The sequence below is a fragment of the Neofelis nebulosa genome, chromosome 18 (assembly GCF_028018385.1).
Source record: "Neofelis nebulosa isolate mNeoNeb1 chromosome 18, mNeoNeb1.pri, whole genome shotgun sequence".
NCBI lineage: Eukaryota > Metazoa > Chordata > Mammalia > Carnivora > Felidae > Neofelis > Neofelis nebulosa.
In genome coordinates this window covers 10,202,522-10,214,308 of record NC_080799.1, presented here as the reverse complement: position 1 = coordinate 10,214,308, position 11,787 = coordinate 10,202,522, and the positions used below count along the sequence as shown (strand labels likewise).

The window sequence follows — 11,787 nt, the reverse complement described above, 5'->3', positions numbered from 1 at the left end:
CAAGCACCACCTTGTCCCTGGCAGCTCAAGACCCATGCAGCTCCAGATGACTGCCCTGGGGCCTCCTTCCCATTCCCCGAGTCCCCAGCCTCAGCGGTGAGCCAACTTCACACACTTCAGCGCCCAGCTTTCCCTGCACATCGTGTGTTCTGGAATCCCAGTCACATTTACTCCAGCACCAAGGCCTCGAGGGCCCTTCCCAGCAGATGTTCTGCCTCGCTGGCCAGATGGGAGCCCTTCAGATGTCTCCCCCCACGGGCAGGCCAAGCCTGCTCCTCAGACTCAGGGAAAGGGCCCAGAAGTTCCCCCCACACCTACCCTGGGCCGTCTGCAGGTTCATATGGGAGACAGGGCAGGAATCTGGCCCTAATTTCCCTGGGAACCAGAATGCAGAAGGCGAACATAGGACAGAATTGTCTGGAATGTCTGCCCACCCTCACACCACCCTCGGGCTTGGGAGTGAGTAGAGGGTGATTGCTAACTCCCACGAAACCATCCTTTCCCCTCCTCTCACAGAATCACTGGCTTAAGGACAGGGTGGGTGTCTGACCCACTATAGCCTGAGCTTGCCCAGCTCAGATTGGCTGAGATTTGGGATGTTTCCCTCTCCCTGGAGGAGATGGATGGATGGATCTGTGGGTGGATTTGTGGATGAGTGGTAGATGGATGGTAGGTAGGTGGTTGGGTAAGCAGGCAAAGGAATGAATGGATGAGGGGGTGGGCAGATGGATGGATGGATGGATGGATGGATGGGCAGATGGGCACATGGATGGATGGATGGATGGATGGACAGATGGTTGGATGGGTGGATGGATGGGCAGATGTCTGGAATGATGGCTGGCTAGCTGGCTGGCTGGCTGGATGGATGGATAGATGGGTGGATAGGTGGATGGATGGATGGATGGATGTGATGGACAGATGGTTGGATGGGTGGATGGATGGGCAGATGTCTGGATAGGTGGATGGCTGGCTGGCTGGCTGGCTGGATGGATGGATAGATGGGTGGATAGGTGGATGGATGCATGGATGCATGGATGGATGGATGGATGGATGGATGGATGGATGAGTGGGAAACTGAGTGGCTAAGAGTGTAAATGAATGGATGGGCTAGCTGCAGACCGGCTCAGGAGGAACTGCGTCTCAAAAGGAACTTTCTAAATCTCTGAAATGTGAGGCCTTGGCACCCCCCAGAGGCCAGAGTCTCTAACAACTCACGTCCCTTAAAGCCCTGAGAATCAGGGGCACAGACGTAGAGAAGGTTAGAGGTTCTGAAAAACAAAAAAAATCTAGTTCCACTGCTGGAACTTTCCCTGACTTACTCTGGGATCTTGGGAATGTTCAACCCTTCTGAGGCTCAATTTTCTCATCTGGAAAATTGAGCTAATCAAACCTGATGCCTGTGATGTTATGAGATTTAAACAAAATCATGTACATAAAGTGTCTGAGAGGGTCATCTGGCACATATCAGGTGCCCACAGAATGCGATTTCCTTCCGAGGGGCAGCCCTAGGGCACACGTGCGCGTGTGCATGCACACACACACACACACACACACACACCAGTAAAGAAGAAGGGCACGGAGCGAGAAGGCCAGACCAGATCCAGAAAGGCAGATGGGGACACACTTTAATTCTCCAGGGGTCCCATGCTCTGACAGGGCTGGCCCAGCCTCGGGCCCCGGGCGCTCAGGGAGTGGGGGACTCGGACACGGGCCCTGACCCCTCCTGGGGCTCAATTTCCTGAGCCTGGGCCAGCTGGGCCGTGTGCTCAAAGGCAGCCTGCAGCAGGCGGGAGGCAAGGCAGTGGTCCAGGCGACGAGATAGGCCAGGTGCCAGGAGGTGAGCGCGGCTGCGTTCTCCACCCACCAGTACAGACGCTTCAGCAGAGCCAGGAGCTCGGGCACCGCACACTTGTCCAGCGGAGCCTGGAGGGGATAAGCGGATGGGCGGCTGGCCACCAGGAGCTCGCAGGGTGGCATCGCCCCAGTGCCTTGCCCAGTGCCCCAGGCCTGCCCCCAGCAGCCCACCTTGCTGAGCAACCGGACCACGCTGCGGCCATGGGCCCTCTGGCACAGCCTCCTGGTCAGCAGCGACAGCAGCAACACTACCGGCGTCAGGCTGTGTAGACACGACAGAAGCAGCTCCCTGCAGGTGGCCGCGGACAGGCCTAGCTGCTTCCAGGCCAGGCCCGAGGCCCGCACACAGCCCAGCGCGCCGGCCCACGCCAGCCACACGGGGACCGCCATCGGTGCCAGCCCGGCCCGTAGCACCCGGCCCACGGGGCTGGCTGCAAGCCCAGGGGGTGGGTGGGCCTTGGGGCCGCAGGACCCCCAGGCCTCCTGGGCCAGCCCCGACAGCCAGCGGTTGAAGAAGACAATCTTCAGGAGCAGGAAATTGTAGAGGTAGATGTGGTTCTGGACGAGCTGCGGGAGCAGGGAGAGCCAGCCCATCGTCACCCACCCGAGGCAGGGACCCTGCCTGCCCCGGGTTTTGCCGTAGGGGGGGCGGCTACCGGGCCTCCTTCCCTCGAGGCTTCAGTTTCCCCAGCAAGAATGATCCTCATCTGCCCGCCGCTAAGAACTCCACTCTCAGGTGGGGACTGTGGAAGGTGTTTCGTATTATCTTTCATATTCTTTCCCTTGGATTTAAGTGATTATTAACAATACTCTAGACTGAAGGAAGCTGATTTATTATTATTATTATTATTATTATTATTATTAATTATTACATAAGGAGTGACCATCCCCCCAGCCCTCTGATCCTGCAGGATTTGAACCCTGGGCAGTTTTTTCTCCCAAGCGCCTGGGCTTTCCTGCCCACCAGTTGTCTGTTGAGGGCAGCTGGGGGGCAGAGGGCAGCCAGGGGGTAGAGAGATGTGAGGCATAGGGGCATCACTGTCACACTATGGAGAGGGGTGAAGGAGAGGGAGGGTCCCAAGAAGATCTCCAGGCTTCTGTCCTGGGTGACAGGGTGGATATGATGTCTCCCATCCACTGGGAGAAAAGAGTGAGCGTGGGTGGGGAAAGAGTCTGTAAACGGGAAAGCTCCACCTGAGTCCTGGGGCTGAACAGTCAGTCCCTCATCAGAGCCCTAAAGCCCCCAGCCCTGAGTAACGCCAATCCCCTCTGTCTGGACCTCATGTGCCACTGTCCAGAGGACCACCTGGAGCCCTAGGGGACGATGCAGGAGACAGCCATCTGGGGGTGGCCATGTGCCCCACCGTGGGCACTGTGGCTTAGGGATGGGGCTCCTGAGAGCTGTCAGATTACTCCAGGCAGGCGGGCAGTCACCCAGTTCTACAGGTTGGGCCAGGCCCATGGGCTCCAACGGCCCTGAGGTGGCTGTGGATGGCTGGGTGGACCCCCCCAGTGACCCCCATTCCCCACTCACCAGCACCGAGAGCTTCACCACCAGCAGCAGAATCCCCAAGAGGCTGCATCTGACAGGAGGAACAGCCTCCATGTCTGGCCCTTCTCCCCTTCGTCCAGCTGGGAGAGGGAGGGTGACCTCACAGATACCGCAGGGTGGGGGCCAAGTTACCGTGGGGACCCAGTTGCCACAAGAGACCCCCTTTTACCTGCCTCCCGCCTCTCCAGGGCACAAAAAGCAGGGTACTTTTCTTCTATGCTCTGTCCCCTTCCTGATTGGAGACGGCCCTGGGGACATCGACTCCATATCTGGCCCGCCCACATCCCTGGAAATCCCAAAGTATTCAAGGCCTGGGAAATAGAAATCTTGATTCCCCAAGGCCACAGGTGACACAGTATTTGGAGGCAAATGGAAAAGCTCCTTCCCCATTCCCCCACCCCCACCCTGGTCACAAAGAGGAAAAATGAGGTTGTGACTTTTCCTCTCAGACCCTCGTGATACCTGAGACTCTGCTAGAGGAGGACAGGGGAGGAAAGGTGTGCTGACCTAAAGGCCCCAGGGTTCAGGAGAGAGGCAGAGGCTGCAGGAAAGGGGACAGTTTGCTGAGCTAGCCCGCTCAGGGCAACCAGGAGGCCACAGGCTGCCTGGAGCATCCCTGGAAGTTTGCAGGAGGCTGGGATTAGGATCAAAGGCTTAGAATTCTGGGAGAACCAGAACCTTGATCCCAGCATTTCTCACATTGCTTTTCTGTCTGGGTCCCGGCAGGTGGCCCCAGGAGGCTGCGGGAGGAGGCTCTCGCGCCTTTTAGAAATGTTTTTAAGGCTCTCCCTCTGCTGGACAGGCTACCGTAGTGTGGGGCTAAGTGACTCTGTGCCCATCAGATGGGTGGGCGCCGCCTCAGCCCTTGCACACAGCGTGATTTCAGTCCTCGCCTGCCACCTCAGCCAGGCACCTTGTGCAGGATACAACCTGCCCAACTGGACATGGAAACCTGCCATTGTGAATCCCTGGAACAGAAAGGATGACCTCTGCCCAGGGCAGTCCTGTTTGCCCCTTTGTTTCCTCTCCTGGGGCAACAGCTGAGGGCTGGAGGGTGCAGCGTGCAAAGTCCCTCCACTCTATCCTCTGCCTTGCCTCTCCCCCTCCCACCCTCTGTGGCTGCAACATTATGGCACTGGGGGGTCACTGGGGCTTCAGAAAGGCCTCCTTCCTGTGGGGTGCCTGGGTGGCTCAGTCAGTTGAGCGTCTGACTTTGGCTCAGGTCATGATCTCATGGCTCGTGAGTTTGAGCCCCGCGTCGGGCTCTGTGCTGACAGCTCAGAGTCTGGAGCCTGTTTCAGATTCTGTGTCTCCCTCTCTCTCTGACCTTCCCCCATTCATGCTCTGTCTCTCTCTGTCTCAAAAATGAATAAACGTTAAAAAAATTTTTTTTTATTTTTTTTTTTAAAAAAAGAAAAGCCTCCTTGAGCTAAGTTTTGAAGGATGGGTAGGAAGTTCCCAGAGGAAGTGGGAAGGATGGTCCAGACAGAGGGAACAGCATGATTCAAACAATTTCGTCTTACTAGAGCATAAAGCAGGACGCGGGGAAGAGCACAAGGCAAGTGGTGAGATCAGCAAGGGCCACACAGGCCACAGAATATTCTACATTACACAGTGAGAGCCATCAAAGAGCCAAGGCAGCAAGGAGGTTGCTGTGGGCTCTAAGACAGTCCCTTCAGCTCATGAGGAGGTGAGACTAGGGCAAAGGCGTCTGGGGGTGGGGGGGAGCTCAAACAGCTCCCAAGCTTGGTCCCCAAGTTAGATTTCAGCAAGGCCTCTCTGTGGCTCGGTGCTTGCCCAGACCACAGGAGGGGAGGGACCCAGAGGGGTCTGCAAGGCTGGAAATACAGTGACAGAAGTCAGGACCTCCCCTGACCTAGTTCCGGCCACGCAGTTACCATCAGCCAGAAAACCCAGAGTCACCTGGTCGCCTTCCTTCTTCATCTTCCTGCCCAGCCACCTCCAGAGACCAGGACCATGAATTTCGCTCACTACGACGTCCCATGCCTGGACCAGTGCCAGGCGCACAGTAGGAATTCCACAAATATTCGTTGAATTAATGAGCAAATGAAGGAGTACCTGTCTGGAGATCCCTACCTGCTAGGCTGCGTGTAAGGGCAGCAAGAACGGCTCCATATCAACTCGGATCCTTAGGTGGGGAGCCCTCCACCACTTCCTCTTTCATTCTCAACACCTAGGTTCAAGGCCATCTTGCACTACTGTGCTGTGTAACCTTGGGCAATAACTACCTCCTCGCCCTGGCCCTGTCTGCACCTTGCAGGGTAACGGGGACGACCAGGTGGGATAGCCCAGTTATCAGTGGCCGTCGCCTTGCCCGACGCCAGGGGGCGCCATTCCTCTCCCCCATGCCTCCCTGCGCAGACTCCCTTCCCCAGCTCAGAACCCAGGGCTAGAGAAGGGCCGGGAGCCCACTTTGGACTTTCTTCGTTCCTGGCGTTCGAGGTCGCTCAGGTGCTCCCCTGCGGATGCAGAACGGCAATGCGACCGCGCGGGGGCAGCAGACACCGGGGGCGCGGGTCCGGCGCACCTGCGCGCGCTGCTGAACTTGGTGGAAAGTTTTGGGTTGCTATGTTGTCCCCTGTTAGTCTGCGAGGCCGGTTTCCCTGTGACAACAACCTTGGGGCATCCTGAGGAGCTCGCCCGGGGCACAGGTGCTGTCATGGCTGGGTTGTTGGAGGCGAAACCACGAGAAATAATCGTGGTTTTTTTTCTTTCTTTCATGTTCCAATATGATTTCATGTTCCAATAGATATTTATTTCATATCTACTTCTTTTTTTCCCCCCAGAAAGACACAACAATGATAAATATGCCTTCATACTTACTGGAATTTGTATTTTTTGTTTTCTAAAAATGGCTTTATCGAAGCTACTTAAATGCAAATAATAATAATAATAATAATAATGAATTCAGGAGGAACCTAACCCTGGTTAAGGGACAAGATTTTGGAGTCCTTTTGAAAAGACCTCTGACGCTTAATCACAGGTCTGTGCTTCCGGCCCAAATTCCTTTATCTGTAAAACTGGGATATACTTTGTAGAATCTAGCTGGTGAGGTTGTGTGGGAAGCAGTCAATGAAACAGGGTCTGGGAAGTGCTTTGAGCAGTACCTGCCCCCACCCCCACCCCCACCAGTGCCTGGAGGCTTTGGGGTAAATGAAGTCAGCATCTGTGGATTGAAAAGTTGAAAAGTGGGGCACTGGGGTGGCTCAGTCGGTTAAGCGTCCCACTTCAGCTCAGGTCATGATCTCACAGTTCGTGAGTTCGAGCCCCGCGTCCGGCTCTGTGCTGAGAGCTCGGAGCCTGGAGCCTGCTTCGGATTCTGTGTCTCCCCCTCTCTCTACCCCTCCCCAGCTCACGCTCTGTGTCTCTGTCTCTCAATAATAAATGAACATTAAAAAAAAAATTTTTTTTTAAAGGAAAAGTTGACTCAAGAATTTTTTGAAACAAAATAAACTACAAGTTAGACAAAATTGCTTTCAGACACGTGCAAATTTGTGAAAAGAAATTATCTCCAGGCAGCATACACTGTATTGATTCATAAGCCAATAAGTGGACATATTCATTTCAACCAAACCACTCTTAGATGATTCACTTGGAGGCCAAGGCTACATTTTGAAATTCCAGAAAAACATGGGCAAATACACCTTAAAATTGATTCAAGTTGATACCTTAAAAAAACTTTTAACATGAAAAGTAATAAAAATGCCTTAAAAGTGGTTTTTTTTTAATTTTTTGAGAGAGAGAGAGAGGAGTGGGGCTCACCTGATGGGCTCCAGCTCACAAACGGTGAGATCATGACCTGAGCCAAAGTCAGATGCTTAAGGACGGAACCAGCCAGACACCCAAAAGTGTTTTTTTAAGGACATAAAGTTGCCAAACCATCCCAGTGCTCAAAAACAGTCATCCCCCCATAAAAGTTCTGATAAATGGACAAAATGCATAAATGCCAATAACAGATTGCAAAGCCACCCCTGTGAGGTACAAAAATCAACATATGAACAGACATCAATGGGAAATATAGTTTTCACCAATTTGTTTCTTGATCAGTTTGTTTGGAACCAATATGTTTATTTTTTTTATTTATTTGAGAGAGAGAGAGAGAGAACACAAGCAGGGGAGGGGCAGAGAGAGAGAGAGGGAGAGAGAGAGTATCCCAGGCAGGCTCCACATTGTCAGTACGGAGTCCAATGCGAGGCTCGAACTCACGAACCAGGAGATCATGACCTGAGCTGCAGTTGGACGCTTAACTGACTGAGCCACCCAGGCGTCCCAAGAACCAATGTGTTTAGTGTATTTGTTTTCTGCTTATTCACTTAGACCTCTCTCGGATATTCTCCCACCCACCCATCTTCAACCACTGCCCCTCTCCCTGTTTGCCCTTTTCTCTACTAGACTTCTTGTGTCCTAAATAAAATGTTCCTCCATCCACTGAAGGGCGTTTAGGTTGTTTCCATTTCTTGTCTATTGTGAGGAATGGTGTAATGAACAAGGGGCACAGTTATCTTTTCACAATCCTGATTTCAATTCCTCCGGCTCTATATCCAGAAGTGGGATGGCTGGATAATAAAGCAGTTCTATTTTTAATTTTTTGAGGACCTCCATACGTTTTTCATAGTAGCTGTATTCATATGCATTCCAACATGTGAGAGATAGATAGAGAGATAGATACAATGGGATATTATTTGGCCTTTAAGAAGGAAAATTCCCAACAACACGGAATGGAGCTGCAGGACATTATGCTAAGTGAAGTAAGACACAGAAAGAGAAATACTGCATGATCTCACTTATACGTGGAATCTAATGAAGCCAAACTCAGAAACCGAGAAAAGAATGGTGGTTGCCAGCCAGAGCCAGAGGCTGGGGTTGGGAGAAGTGGGCTGGTCAAAGGGTACAAAGTTTCCATCAGAAAGATGAATAAATTCTAGAGATCTAATGTACAACACAGTGAGCACAGCTAACAATAATACCTTATTGTTTACTTGAAATTTCCTAAGCGGATAGATCTTAAATCTTCTCAACACACATACACCACACACAAAGTCGAGGTGATAGATATGCTAATTTTAGCCGGACTGTGGTGACCATTTCACAATGTATACGGATATTCTTTTTTTTTTTTTTTTTTTTAACGTTTATTTATTTTTGAGACAGAGAGAGACAGAGCATGAACAGGGGAGGGTCAGAGAGAGGGAGACACAGAATCGGAAGCAGGCTCCAGACTCTGAGCTGTCAGCACAGAGCCCAACGCGGGGCTCGAACTCACGGACCGCGAGATCATGACCTGAGCCGAAGTGGGCCGCCTAACCCACTGAGCCACCCAGGCGCCCCTGTATACGGATATTCAAAACAGCAGGTTGTGCACCTTCAACATATGCGACTTTTATTAAAAGGAACAAAGGAAAATGTTCCTCGGTGGTCACTCACTCACCTCGCCGTTCAAATCACGTTGTTGCAAAAAAATTCCGTAACCATCTTACCACCGCCTCCAGCCACTGGCCATTTGCTCCTGCCTCCCCCCCCCACTCCCCACTGTCACCACCCTGGCCCAAGTGACCGATAAACTCTTTGTTGCTGAATCTGGTGCAGAGACACTGTGAGCAAAGCCAAAAGGTAGCTTTGGCCTGGGAGAAATGTTTGCGACTCACACAGCAGTCCCAGAATCAGTATCCAGAATGGGCAGAACATCTAAGGAACTCCTACCAACATAAAGATAGATAAGATGAAATCAAGTGACTGTAGAACACATAGGCAAAGGCAATTCACAGCCGAGGAAACCCAAAGAGCCAATAAACGTGTGCGAAGCTGCCACCCTCCTTAGTAATCGAGGGAAACGCAAATGAAAACCACAATGAGATAACTCTCTCATGCTCGTTTGCAAAGACAAAAAAAGTCTGACAAAAATGTGTCGGTGAGTCCGCGGGGGGCAACCAGAGCATCAGACGTGACACGCGTCCTGACCTGGCAGTTCCGTTTGTTTCTCAGACTCAGGGGGCCATGCCCGTTGCACACGCATGTGAAACCGAAATGAGTTCACAAGACAGTAGTTGCCCTTACTACATGCAGTGTGCGTTCTCTATTTGATCCATTGCACAAGGAACTGAATTGTTTTCCTTACCCCCTACTGGGCTGCAAGCCCCATTTTGTAAAGCACTCCTTCCAGAAGTATTCATTTGTGAACAAAGGAACACGTGCAAGGCTATTTGTGGCAGCATCTTTTCCCATCAATAGGGAAATGGAAATGAATTGGATGGATCTGTTTGAGAGATGACTACGCGGTGGTGACAATGAATGAGATCTGTATACACCAACGTGGAAGGGTCTCAAAAACGTAGTGTTAAGTGATGAAAAGGGGGAAGTCACAGAGTAATCACTATAAAATGATGGCGTTCATATGAATTTTCTCAACCCCATTAGCAATATTATGTTGTTCCGGACATGTGTAGTAAAAATACAAAAACAAGACCCGGAAGGTCCCGCCCATTCAGGGTGGTAGCTGGGTCCCTGGGGCAGCAGAGCGGGGAGAGAGGAATTCAGAGGAAATCTCACCTTCGTCTGTAATGCTCTCTTTTTCTACATTCACATATTCTGAAGCAATAATGACAAAATGCTAATATTTGTTCATTCCGGGTAGCAGATACCTGAAAGTTGAGAACCAGCCAGTCACGCAGAGATCTGAAAGAAGGATGATCCAGACCCCTAAACAGCAGTGCAAATGTCCTGAGGTAACCACGGCATGTTCCAGGAGCAGCAGAGGCTAGGACAGTGGAGTGAGGAGAAAGGTTAGGGAGGAGGATGGTAAAGAATTTGGAATTTAGGTCTTAAGCAGGGGAGTGAGCTCATCAAGTTCATACTGTGAAAACATCATTCTGGTTGGGCATATTTTGTTAGCTATCAAAACTGAGGGACGAACAAAATACATGGGGATCATTGTGCCAATCTCTTCTTTTGTGTGTTTGGAATTTTCCATAAAAATTTTACAAACAATAATCGATACCACCTGGCTGGCTACTATAAGGAAAATGGACTGTGGGTGGGGGGCAGAGGGGAGGCAGGGAGCCCAGTGAGGAGGCTGCACAAGGGGTCTGGCTGAGAGGGAAGGAGTAAACGGGACCAGAGTGGCTGAGGCGGAAGGGAGAGGTAATAGCATTTCCCGAAGACAGAATGTGGGATGGGGGAATAATGGCTTGGGCTTCGCCCCTGGGTGCAGTGGTTCTGGAAGATGAGAAGGAGGAGGACAAGGAGGGGCAGGTTTGGGAGTGGGGACAAGGAAAGCCGGGCTTGGGCACGATGCCAGACAGAGGCCCGTGGCCTCCAAGGGGAGATATCAGGTACTCAGAGTCCAGAGTTCAGGGGAGAGTCAGGGCTTGGAGTCACCTCTTTGGGACTCACTGGCGTATAAATAGTATTTAAAACCACGGGACAAAATGAGATCATCTGGAAAGTGGGTGCAGATAGAGACCAAAAAAAAAAAAAAAGGCCCAGGACTGAGGGGTGGGGCGCTCTCCTACTTGAGAAGAAAGAGGGGAGAGAAGTGAAGAGGCGGGAAAGGAGACAGGAAACCAAAAGGAAGAGAGGTTGCCCTTTTGTCCCCACCCCCCTCCCAACCCCCCCCCCCCCCGACCTGCAGACCCCATAGTTGTTCAGGCCTCCAGCTCTTGCCCCTGGGCACCTGAGTCCGCCCAGTCCACTCCCCACACTGCCTTCTGGGCGTCTTTGTGAAAATGAAGGTCTGACACTGTAACTCCTCACGGCCCATCCAGGGTTAGAGAGCCAGTCCCAGCCTGGTGGCCGGGCCCCCTGTGGCCTGGGCCCCTGCACACGTCAGCCGCACCCCTGCGGATGCTCCCGCCCATCAGACGCAGGTGCACATGTAAGCACACCCACCTCGTATCAGCAGCCCGTCCCCCTCTCCCTCCTTTCCCCGAGTTGCGTTTCTGACACTTGTGTCCGGAAGCATCCCGACTGACCCCCACGGCCTCATGCATGCGCACCTCCCACCCTCCCACGCCTGGCCCCCGAAAGCCATGCCTTCCCCCAGAGCTCTTGCCCGTTGGCATCGACCACCATGTCTTGTGTGTGGGCCATCTTGGCCTAACGTGGCCTCACCCCTGTCCGCTTGACCCTTTCCCGCTGCCCACTCTGGCCACAGGATGATACCCACCCCCCCCCCCCCCCCCCCCCGTCCTCAGCCACCTGCCTCCCTTGGCCTCCGGCTTGTACATCTGTGAGGTTAGACAATAGTTTTGAAACATGAACTCCTGCTTTTCACCCCAGACTAGTTTTGGGGGGCAGTCTGGATGGTGTCCACTGCTCCAGAGGAGGGTCATTATCAGCAAAAGGCACAGGAAAGGCTTTGGAGT

General features: G+C 52.4%; 1 protein-coding gene across 1 annotated transcript; it reads right to left on the bottom strand.

Annotated features, from left to right (window-relative positions):
- Positions 1 to 1,607: 1,607 nt before the first annotated feature.
- TMEM270 (transmembrane protein 270) lies at positions 1,608 to 3,680 on the bottom strand. The gene is given in 4 exon segments (XM_058710435.1): positions 1,608 to 1,803; positions 1,806 to 1,923; positions 2,026 to 2,421; positions 3,389 to 3,680. Coding segments are annotated over 4 exon segments (705 nt in total). The 5' UTR covers positions 3,461 to 3,680; the 3' UTR covers positions 1,608 to 1,684.
- Between the last annotated feature and the right edge of the window lie 8,107 nt (positions 3,681 to 11,787).